This window comes from Girardinichthys multiradiatus, chromosome 20 (assembly GCF_021462225.1).
Source record: "Girardinichthys multiradiatus isolate DD_20200921_A chromosome 20, DD_fGirMul_XY1, whole genome shotgun sequence".
In the NCBI taxonomy this organism is placed as follows: domain Eukaryota; kingdom Metazoa; phylum Chordata; class Actinopteri; order Cyprinodontiformes; family Goodeidae; genus Girardinichthys; species Girardinichthys multiradiatus.
In genome coordinates, this window is record NC_061812.1 from 710,390 (window position 1) to 723,802 (window position 13,413).

The 13,413-nt window shown below is 43.3% G+C and overlaps 1 protein-coding gene across 1 annotated transcript in view; it reads right to left on the bottom strand.

Moving 5' to 3' along the window:
• Nucleotides 1-1,616: 1,616 nt before the first annotated feature.
• The window catches only part of LOC124856655 (metabotropic glutamate receptor 7), a 197,983-nt gene continuing 186,186 nt past the window's right edge, over nucleotides 1,617-13,413 (bottom strand). Inside the window, exons 9-10 of the mRNA XM_047347353.1 lie at nucleotides 11,444-11,690; nucleotides 1,617-5,385 (exon numbers count right to left, since the gene is read on the bottom strand). Coding sequence (XP_047203309.1) covers nucleotides 5,336-5,385; nucleotides 11,444-11,690 — 297 coding nt within the window. The 3' untranslated portion in view covers nucleotides 1,617-5,335. The remainder of the gene's footprint in view (nucleotides 5,386-11,443; nucleotides 11,691-13,413) is intronic.

The window sequence follows — 13,413 nt, forward strand, 5'->3', positions numbered from 1 at the left end:
CTTGGCAGTGACGCGCCCATCTAGCACAAGTATTGGGCCAAGGGAATGCCATGATATGGCAGCCCAAACCATCACTGATCCACCCCCATGCTTCACTCTGGGCATGCAACAGTCTGGGTGTTATGCTTCTTTGGGGCTTCTCCACACCGTAACTCTCCTGGATGTGGGGAAAACAGTAAAGGTGGACTCATCAGAGAACAATACATGTTTCACATTGTCCACAGCCCAAGATTTGTGCTCCTTGCACCATTGAAACCGACGTTTGGCATTGGCATGAGAGACCAAAGGTTTGGCTATAGCAGCCCGGCCGTGTATATTGACCCTGTGGAGCTCCCGACGGACAGTTCTGGTGGAAACAGGAGAGTTGAGGTGCACATTTAATTCTGTTGTGATTTGGGCAGCCGTGGTTTTATGTTTTTTGGATACAATCCAATTTTTTGGATAGCACCCGAACATCCTTTTCAGACAGCTTCCTCTTGCGTCCACAGTTAATCCTGTTGGATGTGGTTCGTCCTTCTTGGTGGTATGCTGACATTACCCTGGATACCGTGGCTCTTGATACATCACAAAGACTTGCTGTCTTGGTCACAGATGCGCCAGCAAGACGTGCACCAACAATTTGTCCTCTTTTGAACTCTGGTATGTCACCCATAATGTTGTGTACATTTCAATATTTTGAGCAAAACTGTGCTCTTACCCTGCTAATTGAACCTTCACACTCTGCTCTTACTGGTGCAATGTGCAATCAATGAAGACTGGCTACCAGGCTGGTCCAGTTTAGCCATGAAACCTCCCACACTAAAATGAGAGGTGTTTCAGTTTCATTGTCCAACCCCTGTATGTCCAGTATGTCTAGTTTAGCTGGTTTTCATATCATATCCATATGCATACATACAGCAGGTAAAGACCAATGAGGCCACAGGCATGAAATTCAGAGCAGGAATGCTTCAAAATACTGACAGATTTCTGCTGATTTCTTGGCTTTTTGTGCTGCTTTGCTCATCTTTGTCTTCATGTGTATAACGTTTATTTCTTTCCCCGTTCTGCTTTATTACACACAACTCCTTTATGGATTTGTTATATTTGGGCATTATTGGGTTGTTGCCAACATCTGGTTTGAATCTCATGATGGAAAATTGAGAAAATGTTCAGAACTTGTATTACCTGCTTTATCTATTGCATTGAACTGATTGTTGTGTTTCTGCTTCAATCCGAATCACACATTTAGGCCACTAGCAGAACTGTGGAACTTGATGAGGAGCTAAATTCAGCCACTTGATCCTGGTGTGTTGGACCAAGTGTTTTCCTGCAAGCATTCTTCTTCTCCTGTTACAACAACTTATCTCAATGTGGGAGGTTTTACAGCAGCTTTTGAGCCAGGTGAATGTTTGTTCTTCAGAGCTGTAGATTTTCTTCTATTGATTGTATTCAATGAAAAATGGGCCTTTGAGACCTGAAGGGAGTCGTTCTGAGTCTGAGAGCAGCTCATGAATTTCAGTTCTCCATAGAAATCTCAGTTTGGATGAAAGAAATCCGACTGAAGGTTCATGTTCAGCAAACAGACGATGAAGCTGCAGGCAAGGAGGTTTAAGACAAATGCATTCCAGGAAAACATGTAAAAAAAATAACAAATGTTTTTATTTCATTAATACATTCTTAGACAACACCACAGAATAGTTGCATGAGTGGGCAAATGGAAATCTCTCCCACAACATTGGCACAGAAGCAGCAAGGGTAACAGGAAAATACCAAGTACAAACAGTAGAAAACATACATGCTTCCTTTTTTAAATATATATACTCAAGTTTTCTGGTTCCCAGAGTTTCTCCAGGAAAATAAAAAAACAATCAAAGCCATACTCTGCAAAAAGGATCAGAGGAACCATCAGTAAAGGAACAGGAACCGAAGAAAAGAACATTACATTTCAGAGCAGACATGTGGATTCAGCTGTGCTGTGACAATTTCAGTATTTTCTACTTTTTCTGATTCAGTTTCAACATCGAACATATCAGGCATGCATTGATAATCTCAGCAGCAGTCCATGGAATCACCGGGTTAATCAGGGATGGCTGGACTAAAGGACACTCCTGTTACAAAAGCACATTATCATCATGGTGATGGTGTCATGGTGAAGGAGAACACATGTTTAGAAGGGAAATCTTCCATCATGTGACCATAAACATCGCAGTTAAACCTTTGAACGGTTTTGTTTGTGTAACAAGCAGCTGACCGATTGCTACGTAATCAGGTGGTTAGAGTCAGCCTTGAAAACAACTAATGTACAAATGTTTCTGACTTTCCTCTACTGTGAAAAGATCATGGATCATCTCATTCCCGGAAAACAGCAACGCTTTGGAGACAGTCAGGGGTTTGGACCAGGAAGCAGGTTCAATAGGTCCAGCTTATCTTCTGGCTGTCTGCTTTAACTAACCCTAAAGGTTCAATCCATGTAAGCTGGTTACTAGATCAACCTGGGTTTTCTGAATCTGGATGCATGAAACTTCATGTACAATGCACCAAGTTGGCTTAAGAAGACCAATTTCTTTACTGACCTGACCTTTATAGAAGGAGAAGAAAGTGCAAATGTATGATCATGTGAAACATCTCAAAGGGTTCCTGATGAGGATCTATGACGACAATGGATACAGAACATAAAGGATCATTTCAACAAAACTGCTGCACCTTCGGTAGAGGAAAGGAGATGTTTGGGGGTAAAGGTCATCAATCCAGATAAATAACTCCAACGATGGAGGAGATTGGAACTGAAGTCCTCAAGAACCTGGCTGTTGCTGGCCACTGAACCTGCTCTTTACCATCACGGTGCCTGGGAGCTTTCCATCCACTCATCATGTGCTTTGTTGGCCTGGAGGTACCTCAGACTCACGTGCTGACCAGTAGAGAATACTTCACTAATATCTTGGTTCACTATTCTGGCAATAAGTAAGAGGAATTTCTGGTGAGGACTGGACCTCCCCTGGGCTGAGGTTTAGTCAGACATGTAGTTGCAATCTGGAGTGCGAGGGATTTTAATCTAAAAACTTTGGATTCGTCACTTCTTTTCACATGAAGCATGTTCTTGTTGTGCTCACCAGGTGGAGACCTCCAGTAGACAATGAGTGACTTTCTGAAACAATTCAGTATTAGCACCTCCATTTCTGAGGCTGATGTCACTGCATGTCGTCTATTCCTGATAATGTAGATGTGTGATTTTGATCTTCCTAATTTATCTAAGGTTGACACTAGAACACTGTTCCCCACCCCAGAAGCTCATGTTTCTGGTGGTGAAGAAGGTTGCAGAGGGTTAATGTGACCAAGGAGATTGCTAAAGTCAGGTGAGCAGGAGATGTGAGACGTAGGTGGAAGTAGGTGGAGCGGGTGATGTTGCTGATATTGCTTTGAAAAGACGGAGTGCCATCAAAGATGACAGCCAGACTCCTAACCAGAGTGGATGGAGAGACAGAAGAGTTATCGATTTTGAGGGTGAAAATGGAAGGATTTGGGAGGATGGATTTGGTCCCAATGAGGATAATTTCTGTTTAGTTAGGTAAAAACTATGCTTTGATTTCTTGTAAACAGAGAAGTAGGTGGGGAGGAAGGGGATGGTTTGGTGGAGAGGTGGAGCTGGGTATCATCAGCAAGTGATGTAACCACTAGTGGTTGCCTAGTGGTTAGAACAGGAGGTTTATTATTATTATGAGGTAAGATTTAAACCAGTCCAGAGGTGTGTCTGATATGCCAATACAAGGTAGGATGGTGTGAGAGATGGGCATGAAACTGTTTTTTCCAGTATTTTGGAGATAAACGGAAGGTTGGAGATAGGATGAAAGTTAGTGAAGTTGTGATCCAAACCAGGTTTTTTGAGTATAGGTGCTACTGCAGCTGATTTGAGAGAAGATGGAACAGTTCTCGTGGTGAGGGAGGAGTGAATGATGGCAGTGATCAGAGGCAGCAGACTTAGAATGAATTAAAGTGATTTGAATGGTCGGAGCGGCAGAAGATGCAGAAGAACATCTTACCCATTCTATAAAGACATAATAAATAACATGAATTGAAGTGGATCATGCAAACATGTAGTACTAGTAGTAACAAGAGAGCATGAAACTCAACCCACTGAACTGGTCAGAACCATTTTGCCAGCCCACTTTCAGATGATGTGCATTTACATGTTTAGTTCCAGTCAGAAGCGAAGCAGCTTTATGGTATAAAACCTAGAATTTAACCAGCTGTTATCTTGATAAGACACTAATCCTGCTGCGTAGTCCAGACCCCTGCTTTCATCTCCACACTGAGGACCTCAGAGAGTCCAAACCATGAACGTCTCCCTTCAACACCCATGTTTCTCCAAAATGAAAACAATTTCTGGTCTCCTGAGATCTATTAGAACTGACTGAACATGCAGAACAGGCACAATAATTCCCACAGACATCATCACCTCTGTGATCCGTCACAGATAAACACAAAGAGCCACAAACGAAGACAGGAATGGTGGAAGGAACAGCATGAAGCACTGCAAACAGAAGCTGGAAAATCAGACAGGATGGGACTGGACGCACACATGAAGACCAGCACTGTTATGGCGGTGGATCCAAGGTTACATCCCAGGTGCTACTTCCTCTTACATGTCTGAACCGTTGTCCCAGAACCCTGCGAAGCTTTCTGGGACATGTAGTTCCCAAAGTTAGAGAATGAGCATGACCCTGCAAAGCAAATTAAACATGCACTATCAATAATTACATGAAGCTGTGAAGGTTGGAATGTGCAGACAGATGGAGGGTAGGTGGTGTGTTCATGGTGCCCCTCAGTCCAGAACCCCACACACTGGCTCTACTGGCTTTAACAGATTTTTATCCACATTTTCAGCCTCCAGGTGGCAGCATGAGCACAGCGCAGCAGGTGTCATTTAAAGTACGACTTCAATAAACACAAAGAAACTAAATATCAACATGTTAATCCAGGAAGAACAACAGAACCATCAGTGGCATGAGAATCATCTCAGCACCAGAAAGAAAAAAACTGGCTAAATGGAAGCCTTAAAGAACAACAGATGGATCAACAGGTGGGTTGGAGAACTTTCAGTTCGAGAAATGGGAGCAGTTTGGAGCTCCAGGGGATCAGCTTTGATCCTCAGCTGATCCCGTGAAAATAATCATATTTCACTTACATCTCCACCCCGTGAGTCCATGCTCAGAGGAAAATCCCATCAGGCTGAAGATCCTGAACATCTCTGGTGGAACACATGAGAACAAAAACTGTAACCCTCTTTCCCCTGGACTAAAAATGATCGGGCCAGGAGAGCAGACATCTCTGCAGCGACCGTTCAGATGGAGGAATGGGGTTAGATCACAACGTCGTTGTAACTCACATACTTGGTTTTTGCTGCTGCACCTGTGGAAGAGGAGAGAACCCATGAATACCAGCAAAGTTCTACATGATGTGACAGGTGGAGGTCAGTGATGATGGAGGGGACCTGGAGGTCAATGAAAGAGGTCACATTATTGATCCTGAACTGATGAAGGTCGGGTCAGTCTGAGAGTGAACTCTTCACCATCACAGAAATGCATCTTTGATAAATCATCTTCAAACATCTTCCACCTTTAATGTGACATTAATCCTGCTCAGTTCAGCTGAAATCAAACTCACCTGTTAGGAGACACAATATGACAAACAGAACCAACATGGCTGCACGAGTGTGTCCCCCTAAAACGAGAGGTTCTTGAAGCAGCTTTAGGTTCAGGTCCAGCTACAGTCTTCTCTGGTTGGAGTCTGTCCAATCGTGAGGACATCTTTTTTTCACAGCCCTTTTCAGGTGAGCCCACAGGTCATATTTCAGATTTAGTTCTGGACTATGGCCCACAGTGGTTCCTGATAACCGAGGCAGGTGTGAACACAAGACTTATTGCAGAAACTGAATCGAGGTTTTGGTTTCAACTGGATTACTGCAGCTTTTATTCTTAATATCCATCCTAACAGATGAATGTGTTTTTTGGTTGAGCTGAGCAGAATAAAAATGGCTGGAAATCATTCATCATAATCTCTTTTTTAACATGAAGCACTTTTAGAGACACTGCCGATGTTTTCCTGAAATAGCGGACTTTTACTCGTTTTTTAAAACCTTTATTTGTTAAAAGACTCCATTACCTTGTTAACATGGTTTTATGATTGGTTTAGTGAATTTAATACTGGGTCATCCATCCCATCATTCACCTCCTGCTGGTTCTTGTTGAGGTTACTTGTTTCTGCCCAGCAGGAAAGGTTCTGTAACAACAGAGAGCTGTAGATTGTTTGGACCCCATGGACCTCCTCAGGTGCTCTGAACAGTATGATTTTAATTGGGTAATGAAGGGTGTTTGATGTTTTATTTGGGTCTTAGACTGAGCCAAGGCAGAACCAGCTTAACTATGTGTTTCAGTTTCTAAATCAATGTTGTCCAATGAAGGAAAGGCTGTAATTCCTGAGATGAACCCTCAAATGAACCTTGGCTGAAAGCTTTCTGCTGAACAGAACCAGGCTTCAGGCTGTCTGGAGGCTGCATTGTTTAAGATGTTTTCTCTAACAGGAACCGAAGCCTTTGTTGTAGTAGGGATTGGATTACAGAGAAAGGCTGAGAGGCCTCATGAACGGAGGATCAGAGAGACTTGACCTTTGAAGAGCAGCTGAAGATCGCGGTGTCAGGGGAGTGATGGAGGGCCTGCTGGTGAGAAGGAGGCCAGCAGACCAGGCTCAAGGGTTGCTTCTAAACATCTGAGGGAACTTTAGGCCAGATGAGAGCTGGAATGAGGAGGGAGTGGCGAACAGATGGCTCTGCTGCTCTACAGGGAGTCCTCCACCCCTCAACACTATAACCAACAGGACTGATTGATGAGCCTTCATTATCCCTGTTCCAAAGGTGCACCACTGAGTTTTCCTCACAGGGCCTTCATTATCCGAAGTCACGTCCAACCTACAGTATTCTCTGTGCAGCCTCACGTTCAACTCATCATTCACCGTGGAAACATCAAGGTTCCCTTCATAATAAGAGCCTGGACACAACATAGAGGACACTGCCGAGGAAACATTAGCTGCTGAAATAAAATAAAAGGCCAGAGCTCAACCTACCGACCCGGCCCGGCCCGGGACGGGATGGGACAAACATGAATATTATATTTACAGTAGTTTTTTAAGGATCTCTTAAATTTGGTAGTTCTAAGTACTGGTTATTGAGTTGAAATTTGTTTTGATGTCCCTCTGATCGTCAAAACTATACATACAGACTCCAATTTATATACTATATATACAGGGAAATTAAATGTTGTTGTAGCTCATTAAGTAGGTTTCTTTAATGAGCCGTTGTACAGGGGTTGGACAATGAAACTGAAACACCTGGTTTTAGACCACAATATTTTATTAGTATGGTGTAGGGCCTCCTTTTGCGGCCAATACAGCATCAATTCGTCTTGGGAATGACATATACAAGTCCTGCACAGTGGTCTGAGGGATTTTAAGCCATTCTTCTTGCAGGATAGTAGCCAGGTCACTACGTGATACTGGTGGAGGAAAACGTTTCCTGACTCGCTCCTCCAAAACACCCCAAAGTGGCTCAATAATATTTAGATCTGGTGACTGTGCAGGCCATGGGAGATGTTCAACTTCACTTTCATTTTCATCAAACCAATCTTTCACCAGTCTTGCTGTGTGTATTGGTGCATTGTCATCTTGATACACTGCACCACCTTCAGGATACAATGTTTGAACCATTGGATGCACATGGTCCTCAAGAATGGTTCGGTAGTCCTTGGCATCTAGCACAAGTATTGGGCCAAGGGAATGCTATGATATGGCAGCCCAAACCATCACTGATCCACCCTTGTTGGATGTGGTTCGTCCTTCTTGGTGGTATGCTGACATTACCCTGGATACCGTGGCTCTTGATACATCACAAAGACTTGCTGTCTTGGTCACAGATGCGCCAGCAAGACGTGCACCAACAATTTGTCCTCTTTTGAACTCTGGTATGTCACCCATAATGTTGTGTGCATTTCAATATTTTGAGCAAAACTGTGCTCTTACCCTGCTAATTGAACCTTCACACTCTGATCTTACTGGTGCAATGTGCAATCAATGAAGACTGGCTACCAGGCTGGTCCAATTTAGCCATGAAACCTCCCACACTAAAATGACTGGTGTTTCACTTTCATTGTCCAACCTCTGTATATATATATATATATAGTATGGATGGAATGCCTTTCTCATTAAATGAAGGTATCAAAGCTGAGAATGAACACATACGGTGTTATGTAGCAAACAAAACTTGGTAAAAGAACAGTAAATATGTTTAATATTTTAGATACCTTAAAGCAGTCGCCCATTGCTGTGATGACTGAAATATTAACCATCTCTCAATGAACATCTGGGAAGTTCTTTCAAGACTCTTTGGAAAACCATTTCAGGTGACCACCTCATTAAGGTAATGGAGAAAAGGCCAAGAGAACAAAGCAGTCATCAGAGCAAAGGGTGGCTATTTGGAAGAATCTAAAATATAAAAATGTTATTTCACATTTTTCCTATAAAATTCCATGTGTGTTCATTCTATAACGTAAATAGTCATGAAAATAAAGAAACCCTTTAAGTGAGAAAGTGTCTCCAAAACCTTTGACCGGTAACTCTAAATTGCCCTTAGGTGTATGAATGAGTGTGTGTATGGTTGTATGTGTGTTGCCCTGCGATGGACTGGCGACCTGTCCAGGGTGTACCCTGCCTTTCGCCCATAGACTGCTGGAGATAGACACCAGCTCCCCCGTGACCCACTATGGAATAAGCGGTAGAAAATGACTGACTATATATATATATATATATATACCTACATCTCTTATTGAATGTCAATGAATGTTAGTAAGTGGTAATAAATGTCATCTCACTTTATTATTGTCCCCATAGGGAAGCTTGCCTTCAGCCAGGTGGAAATATAGAAAGGTTAAACACAACTAGTCTCCAACAGTGAGTCAAAACGGAAAAAAACAATAAACAGTTAAAGCATCAGACTGAAACAAGGAATTCAAACTGAATACGTTTTAAATGTATCTGTCTAATGAGTAATAACAGAGTTGTCCATGTGTTATTCCTTTGTTTTTGGTTGTCTGGAGTTCTTACCAGGTGGTAGGAGCTCTGACTCTCCATGCAGTGGGTGACCAACGGAGACTGATCTGTAGCCTTTTGACTCTTTTTAAAACTGTATTAGATCAGATCATATGGTACCGATAATGCTGCCAACCACTCTTACTATTTGTTTGATTCTGTCTCACCTGTTAAGCATGATGGTGGTAGCATCATGCTGTGGGTCTGTTTCACAGCCAAACGTACTGATGCAATGTAGAAAGTGGATGGAACAATTACGGAGGAGGACTACCTGTAAATTCTTCAATGGATGGTTAGAACTGAACCTAGGTGGGTTTTCCAACAGAACAATGATCCCAGACACTGGAATAGGTTACCCCAAAGCTCCACCCTCAACCGCGTTGGGAAATGGTGGACTACATTTAAATGCTGGGTTCATGCCAGAAAACCTGTGTGTAAAACTAAGAACTTTCATTGTAGGCGATGTCAGAGCCGGTGACAGACTGAGAGGTCCAGTTCAGCTGAGATAATACTGGCTGTCATGTTTCTGCTGACTGAGTGGACCCAAGTTTATTGCTGGAGCAAAAAGCTCAGAGGTCCATTTGAAGCAGAATCAAACTGATTTCTTTATTTTCTGGTCTCCTATTTGATGTGAAGTTTTAGTTTTAGTTGTATGAGATGTTCTTCCAGCACCTAAATGAAGGTATTTTAACACCTCCTGTGAACATTCCCTGAACACATCGACATCTCAGGAGTGGCTGGGATGAGGGACCTTCTGCTGCACGCTTTATGACGAGTGCAGTAAAGTCTGAGGTCAAGCAGGTCGGACGTGCAGTTAAAGCTCCAGAGAAAATCTGTAAATCTGCCACTCCAACAGCCGACAAGCTTCTCTTCATGTAAAAGTTATGAGTCGGTTAGAAAGGCGGTGATGCAGAGTGCCGGAATTGATGTTTAACATTCCCTCCACATAGGCTGCCTCCTCACACGTCCAGGAGGAAATGGACCAAGGTCAGGACAGTGAGCCACAAGTAGGAGATTCATTTGCTCTTACCTCTGACAAATAATGAAATGAGCCTGTTCGGGGAGGTAAACAGGACTTGGTGAGTTGTTCCCTGAGGGGATACACCACAGCTGGCAGGTCATGTGGTCACAGAGTCGGGTCACTTTAATCTGGGTTCCTGTTTATTCTGGAGGTCCCCCCTTTCAGAATTTCTATAACAGTTCCTGTAAAGGGTCCTGCTCAGTGAACTTTATGGATCGTTGGAGCATCATGGAGGCAGAAATGGGATGAGCTATGAACTCATCTCTTTCCTATTTCATGGTACTGAGTCATGTGATGTTTTCAGATTCAAAAAACGGGTCAGATCCACACAGATGGATCCGGTCTTGATCCCAGAGCTTCTTCTGTCATAAGAATGTTTTTTGCCTGTCTGTGACACATCCATGTATGGTGCCCTAAAAGGGCCAAAAACCGTTCCTGTGTCAAGCCAACAACCTGCTGCTGATCAGCTGCTTGGTACCACACTGACTACCAAGTCAAACGGGACCAGACCCTCAGTAAAGACAAGAAAGAAAAGGTACGTTTATCTTTGTGTCTTTTTGAAACAAGTGCTCCAAATATTTTACAATATTGTCTGTAATATTAGTGAACGACTCCCCCTAGTGGTCTGGGGCTCTTCTGTTTTATGGAGCGAGTTTGCAGATTCTTTTAAATTGCTGTTGTTTTCGTATTTGCAGCATTTCCCCCTTTGCTTCCTTTTCTCTTGCATTGTGTTTTTGTGTTGTTATGTCTTGGAGTTTGCATCATTCATGTGTCTGCAGCGAGTTTTCACCTTTACCTTCACCTTTAGACAATGGATGAATGTTTTTTATCACTAAAGAACCATATGCATTCATCTACAGCTGTAGATGAATGCATATGGTTCTTTGGTTGTTGCTGGTTGCAGTTTACATTTTTGCCAGAAGATGGCACTAGACCACACAAAGCGCTCCTTTAATAATCATGTGTTTGGTAAAGAAAATGTGAGGATTCAGTGGATCCAGGACAGAAAGAGGAACCTGAGACGGTTCCGATGATCAGAGACAATAAAGTTTGTTTCCATTGGGAGAGGAAGAACTGGAGCTGACGCTCATATGGAGAACGTTTAGTCTCATTCAGCAATATAATCCACTAAACCACTTTCATATGTGTGGTTGGATGGGTACAATAATGACCTGCTTTGATTTGTTTCTTCTGATTCCAGGAACAGTCTGCATACTTCATTTCCTAGGTTCAGTAAGTTCCAGCAACAACACCGAGGAGATAATATCCAGCCTCCTATATGCAGTTCTCAAGTGCTCTGTCAGTACTTACTGTTGGGCTCCACGTTCTCACACAGCTCTGTCTTGGCCTCTCCATTGGGCCGGTCGTTGGCCTTGTGGGAGAGCCGGGACGACATGGTGGCGGCGGTGACCACAGCTTTGAATGAACGTTTCCTCTTCTGCACGTTGAGCTCAGGGTGGAAGATGATGATGTAGACTTTGGGCACGTAGAGCAGGCCAAGTGCGACGGAGGCGCTGAGGTTCATGGAGATGGTGAGCGTGGTGGTCTGGATGTAGAGCTGAGGAGGATAAAGCAAAGGTTTTACTGCAGCACAAAGTCTCCAACAGAGATAAAACATTAAAGACTTTAACCTCAAACAGAAGCCTCCTAGTTATGACACAGTACTCCTGTTTTTATGAGACACTGAGTCAGTTAAACAGCCTCAGTCAGTGTTGTTCCTAATGTTCGACACATAAAAGCAGCTCAGAAACTTGGAGAACATGCATAGAACCAGCTCAGACACAAAACTAACCTCAGGACTGTTTTTCTGAGCAGGTGAAGGAGCCGTTTTTATCATCTTGTGTGTTCTTGATCCTCACCTACAGCAGAGACCCACAGCAGCTGGCTCAGACGCTCCATTAATGTTTTATGCTCTGTGTATATTGGCCCTGCATCCATAGCTGTGGACCGCTGAACCCAATCAAGTGCCTGAGATGAATGTACAAAGAGACCCATAATGGGCTTCCCAGTGTGGCTTTCACAGAGTGCAGCCCCACTGTCTTTATGTGTTATGGCCCTGCTGTCAGAGTCTGATGTATGCTGTTTATAGAGAGGAGTCACTGGAGGCTGGGGGGTCACTTACTTATTAACTCAGGTTATCTATGTCTCAAATTAAATGTGTTTGATGAACTGAAAAAATTAAGTGTGACAAGAGAAGCAAAAACAGATGAAATCTATAAAGGGGGAAATACTTTTTCACAGCTCTGGGTTTTCACTACAACAACATACATTTAAGACTTTCAACTACAGCTGTCTGACAGGAAAAATACTTTGGGCCAAGAAGGGTCAAAGGTATCAAAGCAGATTAGGAGCCAATGAAACAACAGCATTTAGTGAACAGCCAATCAGACAGCAGCTCAGTCCTACATTATGCAGCTTTGATTTGCAGACCAATAAAAACTATTTCAGCCATCTCCAGTGTCCTATTTCCCTCTGCATGTGTCTGGAGAAGCAACCAGAATGGATCTTACATCTGCCTTGAGATTAGAGCAGCAGGAACCGTCGTTGGAGTGTGATTTGGATCAGTGATGAGCAGGACGATAAGATGACATGTCAGATAGAGCAGAAACAGCTGGTTATTACTGGGATTCAGGTTACTTCTTCCATTAATGTGGGCGCTCAGAGTGTGTGTGTGTGTGACAGTAGCAGAGGCATTGTTTCAGGCTGGAGATGGAGCTCGGAGCTTCACCACAAGCAGGTTAAGTGGATCATTTATCTTTTTAGGCTGAGCTAAGCGCTAATGTGAGCCACACACAGCCTCACTGTCTTAAAGAAACTCACTTTATTATCTGCTCTGAGAGGAAATGTCAAAAATGCGAGGTCACACTCAGCCAATGAACTAATGTTCTGCAGTCTGCTCATCTCAACAAAGCTCAGAAACAATAAATGCTGCTTGACTTAGATCCACGTTGATCCTCCTTCTTTCTAACTTCAGGAATTCTCTCTGACTGAATCGGACCCTTTCTTGTCTCCTTAGTGCTTGGTTTCTGTCTCTGAGAACTAACTACTGGTTCTTAGTGGGGTTCCAATTTGGGGAGTGTCTCGACTACTTACTCCTGTCACACCCACCTGCTGCCATTACTGAGCAAGCTCTAAGCTGGTGGCATCATTATTCTGTGGTGAGCTCCTTAGGAGGAGCCAGTCCTGGAGCTTGTTTTACACTTTTGGACACATTGAAGCTTCTACTCTGTTGCTGGACCTCTCAGCCTGAGATTCTTAATGTTCTCAGCAACAGTTCCCTG